Consider the following 6942-nt stretch of genomic DNA (forward strand, 5'->3'; position numbering starts at 1 on the left):
TCCCATTTACCTAATACATAAAGGAACAAAGTAATGAACTCCCTCAATTGCTGTTTCCTTGTAAGATGTTACTAATATCCTATATTTTATCATGATACACACATTACCAGGTTATCTATATTTCTATATTAAAAATAAAATGCAGACAAACTCCCTGTGAAATGATCAGGGGTTAATACATCCTAAAATTGAAGGAAAGCTGATACCATTTCAATTGGATACATTTTAACAATTACAGAGATGGTTGATATCATAATATGAATCTTGAAGATCAAAATGTTTTAAAGATCAGTTCAAATATTACTTAAAATTTATCTTATTGCTAAACTTTGCTGATTGTTATAAAACAAGAATTATTGCACATAAATATTTTATAATCTGCATTTTATCTAATAAATCATGCAAGATGGTTGGACATTGAGCCCATATGCAATCAACATGAACCCAACAAACCTAGTTCTATGAACAATGTCTAATAAGCATAGTGCTTAATGAAATTTGGTTATTAGAATTTATATCAGGAAAGAAAATCTGTAGTAGTTTATTGATTTTACTTGATCACTAATGCACTAGAAGTCTCTTAAATATCTCTAAATTTTTACATGACACAAATGCATAATAATTACAGCTGTGAGGCCTCTCTTGGCCATTCATTATTTTTATTCATTAAAACAGTTTCTATCATGATGATATCCTTTGGGGTTTGGAATCTACAGGGGAGTAAAATCTTGAAAAAGTTAAGTTTTCAGAGTCAAATTCATAAGAACAATGTATTAAGAATGGAAAATTAAATCTAGGGTACATAAAATGGACCCAGAGGGCAAACTAGGGAGGAAATGCCCCTTTTGGCATTGTTACCCATACCTCGCTCCAGCTTTCTTTCATCTTGCATTTATGTGCCCCATTGCATCATCATAGTTATCCAGACATTGCACTAAAGCAAGCTGATAGCCCAGTGTGGGTTGCCTAATTATAGTAACCTGAAATTCAGCCACTTGGTAGCCAATTTTCCCCTTATGTAGGAAGGTCTACTAATGATTTGTATCATCATTATTAATACCTCAAAGGCAACCCCACCCAGAAATGCTGAGAACTGGTGGGATAGGACATGGGAGGCGCCAGTGTGTACCTTTAAATACCTATCATCACAGCACAGGTTCCCCTCTCTGCAGGCAGCTCTGAAGAGTTGTCAGCCTGTTCATTCTCTCTCTTGCACACCAGAGTCTGGTCTTCGTATTTAACTTCTGTTCATCCATCTGGAAGATTCTGGACAGGACCATGAGTGACGACGAGCTGTCTGCCTTGGTGGTGGATAATGGATCAGGGATGTGCAAGGCAGGCTTTGGCGGTGACGATGCCCCCAGGGCTGTGTTCCCCTCCATGGTGGGGCGTCCCCGGCACCAGGGGGTCATGGTAGGCATGGGCCAGAAGGACTGCTATGTGGGGGATGAGGCCCAGAGCAAGAGAGGCATCCTGACCCTGAAGTATCCCATTGAGCATGGAGTGGTCACCAACTGGGACGACATGGAGAAGATCTGGCACCACACCTTCTACAATGAGCTCCGCGTGGCTCCAGATGAGCATCCCATCCTCCTCACTGAGGCACCCCTCAACCCCAAGATCAACCGGGAGAAGATGACTCAGATCATGTTCGAGGCTTTCAACACACCAGCCATGTACGTGGCCATCCAGGCTGTGCTGTCCCTCTATGCCTCAGGCCGGACCACCGGCATCGTGATGGATTCTGGGGATGGGGTCACTCACACTGTGCCCATCTATGAAGGCTATGCCCTGCCTCATGCCATTCTACGTCTGGACCTGGCCGGCAGAGACCTGACCGATTACCTCATGAAGATCTTGACAGAACGAGGTTACAGCTTTACCACCACGGCTGAGCGAGAGATTGTTCGTGATGTCAAAGAGAAGCTCTGTTACGTGGCCCTGGACTTTGAGCAAGAGATGGTCAGCACTGCAGCATCCTCCTCCCTGGAGAGAAGCTACGAGCTTCCCGATGGGCAGGTGATCACCATTGGGAATGAGCGCTTTCGATGTCCAGAAGCCATTTTCCAGCCTTCCTTTCTCGGCATTGAGTCCAGTGGAATCCACGAGACAACCTTCAACTCTATTATGAAGTGTGATGTGGACATTCGCAAGGATCTATATGCCAACACCGTGCTGTCTGGGGGCAGCACTATGTACCCTGGCATTGCTGACCGGATGCAGAAGGAAATTGTAGCCCTGGCACCCAGCACCATGAAAATCAAGATCATAGCTCCCCCAGAGCGGAAGTATTCCGTTTGGATTGGGGGCTCCATTCTGGCCAGCCTGTCCACGTTTCAGCAAATGTGGATCAGTAAGCAGGAATACGATGAGGCTGGTCCTCCCATCGTCCACAGGAAGTGTTTCTGACTGGGCTTCCATTCTAATGCATTGGCATTGTCCCCAATTCTAGATCATGGTGATAGTACTGCTTTTATCCACTTCCAATTGAGTCAAGGTAAATTTCCACTCTTGCTAGTGTGTAAACTAGCAAACTCATCTCCATCCAAGCATTGTGGGCTCCCGCCCAGCTAATGATATTCGACCTCTATCAACTTCTGGAGAATTCTGATATTCTATTCTATTTTCTTTACCACTAGGGGTCAAAGAAATATAGACTTGCTTAAATGAAAATAAATGACAAGGAGTAAAGTGAGAAATGTCCTTCCAGAACAGATAACTAAAATTTTCAATCTTTAAATACTAGTTCTTGCTTTAAATATTTAACAACAGTAGGTTGTACAACCTGTAAAAAAATGTGTATGTATTTAGCAAACATGCCTTATTAGTTAGAATTTTGGTTTTGTTTTACTTCTTTGTATAGAGACAGTGGGTCAACGATATTCATATTTATATAAGCACTGAGGAAATAGAATAATCTATCTTAAAATATACTGATAAATCTGGCTATCGGAAAAGCTACTATGAATTTCTTAATTCCCCAAAGTCACCATTTTGGTAACTCCTTATTTTGTTTCCCTTATTAAATAAGCATAATAGAACAGGAGCATTCTATTAATATTGTTTATAAATCAACTGAATGTTTAGCTCAGAGTAGAGTTCAGCTGATCAAGCATGTATTCTAATATCTGACTTATCAAACTTCATTATACTTGTAAAACAGCAAAGCTGTTACAGATAAGGCCTAACTTTTAAAATAGGAAAATTGTAATATCAAATTAATTAACATCACTATGCTACAGTTTGACAAAAATGATTTTATTTCCATTGCTTAGCATAATGGCATGTCTCGAGTTATTTCTATAGGCCATGATTTTGAATACTTCTCTTATCAAGGATTTCACTGTGGAAAAACATATCTGCAGCATTTTTGTAAACTACAAATTCTAATACCAGTATAATAATTTCAACTTTATTATTGGAAGATTTTAGAATAATTCTATTTTGTTATGTCCAGTAACAGGCAATATTTCTTTATGTGAAGTATCTCTAAGCTATCAATTTCTTACAAAGCACCTATGTGTCTTCCTATGTTCTATAAACATTTTTAAGGAATTCAATGATGATTTTCAACCAATTTTAAGTACTAGCACTTTTATTTCAATCTATTCTGTGACTCCTCATTAAGTGAATATCAGAGATATTTATATTTTTCAGGGTTTTTCTCTGAAATTTTAGAATACTTGGGGGGTGGAGTTGCTTATGAAGCCATTATCACAGTCTCAGGAAAAGGAATTTTCTTCTCTTTTCCTTTGGTTTGGGAAGCTTATACTTGTGTTTCAAATGTTTAAACTGGAGTCTTTAAGCTTTCCTTTCCTTAAAAATTTTCAGAGAATTTGACTGTTGCTTATTTTCTTTAATCTGAAAACATAGTTTTTAATTCATTTAACCAAAATTAACCTCCAAAAGCACTTTATTTTACAAGACTTGAGTTTCTTTTCTTCTTTAATTAATTTTAAATAAATGAAAATTAATTCACACCTACATTTCCTGTTTTTTCTCCTCAATTCTTCCCAAAGAAATGTAGAATGATCCAGAGAGGATCACTTTTTAAAATTTTACTTATTTTTCTAATTGAAGGATAAATGCGTTACAGAATTTTGTTGTTTTCTGCCAAATATCAACATGAATCAGCCATAGGTATATGTATGTCCCCTCCCTCTGAACCTCCCTCCCATCTCCCTCCGCATCTCACCCCTCTAGATTGTCACAGAGCCCCTGTTTGGGTTCCTTGAATCATACAGAAAATTCCTATTGGCTATCTATTTTACAAATGGTAATGTAAGTTTCCATGTTACTCTCTCCATACAGAGAGGATCACTTTTTATACGTGTAACCTATTCATTCATATAATTTTATACCGCATACATTTGACCATGTAGACATTAAAAGGAAATTAAAATTTTTAAAAAGGAAGAGGGCTAGTAGATAAGGTTATAAATTCCTTGCAGTCTGCATTAAAAAGTTAAGTTTCAGTGGATAAACTGGTCTTCAGATAATTAGTAGGCAGAGTTAATAGCAATAATAATAATAATAGCTTGAATTTATACACTGCAACACTTACCATTTGCAGAGTGGTTCTCAAAAACATTGACCTACATTCTCAATTATCAGAAGAAACATATCTCCCCATTCACAGGAAGTTTCTAGGACACATAAAGTGCACCTCTCAGAGAGAGAACTATTGAGCCCTGGATCATTAGCGGAAAATATGAATTCCATAATGCAAATACATTTAAGCCTTAGGTCTTTGGATATTCCTTTCATCAACACTGACTGACTGATGGATGAATTCAATGAGGAAACACTCACAATTTTAAGTTTTAGAATCAATGTCATCTTTTCACGTGATGTAATTGGCTTATTATTCACCAGTGGTTCACCAGATGGCACAGTACTGAGAGAGGCTTCACAGAGGAATTTCACACCATTGTAAGTGGTTCCCACCCTTTCTTGATGAACCATGCTGAGCAGCAATCTAGGACTGGGGTTGCACCTCAGCCTCCTTAAAACTGTTGTTTCCTGACCACAGGTAATATTCTGAAAGTGCACATGATGCAAAGCCAATACCTACACTTCTTCCCTAACTTTCAGATGTGCTTTTTTTTCAACAGTAAGATAAAGTCATGTTAGACCACAGATAGAGCCTTACATTCACAATTCTGTTATAGAGAAGAGGCTAGAACTAAGTATTACATTTTCCAGTAATCAAAAGAATAATCTTTTGACATGTCAAGAGCCTTACCACAATGATTCACTCATTTTGCAACTGTAAATTCCATGGGGTTGCAAAGAGTCAGACACAACTCAGGGACTGAACAAAAACAAAGAACAAATGCTAAAATTTACTAGAAAAGTATTTCAAGGACATTAGGGAATTTACAATCCAGGAGTGGGGGAAATTACATAGAGTGGAAAGCAGTATGATCTAATGATGGTTCATAGACTAGACATGGTCCATGGCCCATGATAATTCTAATAACGACAGTTTAAGTCTGGGTGATCAAAGGAGGAGATCACCTCCAAAGAATAGATGGAATCACTGAGTTAAGTCTTAAGGCACACAGAAGTTGGACAGAACATAAAAACTTTTCTTAGATGGTTCAGGCACCATTATGATCACTATTTATTAGGGTTGGTAGGTGGTTAATTCTTATTTTTAATGTCTCCATTGGAACCTGCCAGAAACTGTAAGGAAGTAACATTTAAGGCTCAGCTCAGAGTCTTTTCTAGCCTGCCTTCCTCCTTTTCCAAGGAGAAGTGGTAAACTCCTCCCTTGCACTTCTGCTGTATCATTTGCATGCGTATAGCATCATTGCACCTATAACATGTGTTCACACTCTCCCAGCCTCACCCAACAATGAGCACCTGGAGGACAGAGATGGGGACAGTATTTGTCCACCTTTGAACCATCCAGGATTTTCCTAATGTTAGGCACAGATGATTAACCCAATAAATGTGATTTGAATGGATAAATGAGTGAATTCATGGAATCTGATATACGTCATGAATGTCACAGTTCTGCATTATCTGTTTTTTACCACTCTCTTCTTAGCTCCTGTCTTCTAGTGTCTGCCCCTTTTGTTGTGTTGCCTTTCCTCTGAGGCATATTTTTTCTTTATTCTTCTTTATCTCTTCTCTTTTCTATTCAGTTCTCCTATACATTTCAGCCTACAGAGCTGAATCTTAAAAGCTTTTGCTCATCAATAAAATTTTCCCATTCTTCTAATTAATCAAAGGATCAATCAACCTCATCTTTTGGGGTGTGAGCTAGCTAAGTAGCTGCTGAAATTTTAGCCTTAAAAAAAAGAGGAGAAGAAGAAAAAACGAAGGAAGAATGGATGAATGAATGAATGAAAGAGAAGTTTTTCAGTGAGTACAATTGTATACTCAACTCTTCTAACCTATTCACATCCTTGCTGATATTTTTCTCTTTTTTTCTAAACTCCAAATAGCTCTGGAGTTGAGTTTCAGACATCTGACTCCCTAATAACTCAGACATTAGAATATATTGAAAAGTCTACATTTTTGGTAACTAGTCACAGCTTCCTTTCAGAATTTATAAAAGATTCTTTTCAAAATATGGTTTTTGATGTTAGGAACTAAGCATGTGGTTTGGCCAACACTGCTTCCAGATGTTGATAAGTATACTTGGAAAGTCTTTAGGGATATACATGTACATAGCAGTAGAGAACCTGCTCATTAAAGTTAATTGATACCTGAAGACTTCTCCTTAAATATGAAGGATCTGTCTGAACTCTGGCATTTTTTTAAAGCTAATACTGTAATTAATAAAAAACAATAGATAATCCTCAAGCTGCCTGCCTTGTTTTTCAAGTCATTCCAAATCTGCTGTTCTAATCATATTACAGTTTTAGATTCAGTTAAATCTACTCAACAGATGTGCCAATGTGATAGGATGACAGATATTTACCTAGACAA

The 6942-nt window shown here is 37.9% G+C and overlaps 1 protein-coding gene across 1 annotated transcript; it reads left to right on the forward strand.

Moving 5' to 3' along the window:
- Positions 1–1193: 1193 nt before the first annotated feature.
- ACTBL2 (actin beta like 2) lies at positions 1194–3984 on the forward strand. Its single transcript, XM_043489092.1, has one exon. It carries the CDS (start codon positions 1279–1281, stop codon positions 2407–2409), a length of 1131 nt encoding a protein of 376 aa, XP_043345027.1. The 5' UTR covers positions 1194–1278; the 3' UTR covers positions 2410–3984.
- The last annotated feature ends 2958 nt before the right edge of the window (positions 3985–6942 follow it).

The sequence above is a fragment of the Cervus canadensis genome, chromosome 16, assembly GCF_019320065.1.
Source record: "Cervus canadensis isolate Bull #8, Minnesota chromosome 16, ASM1932006v1, whole genome shotgun sequence".
Taxonomy (NCBI): Eukaryota; Metazoa; Chordata; class Mammalia; order Artiodactyla; family Cervidae; genus Cervus; species Cervus canadensis.

Excerpts from the sequence above, each read along its gene's own strand:
- ACTBL2 (XM_043489092.1), top strand. The coding sequence starts at position 1,279 with ATGAGTGACGACGAGCTGTCTGCCTTGGTGGTGGATAATGGATCAGGG.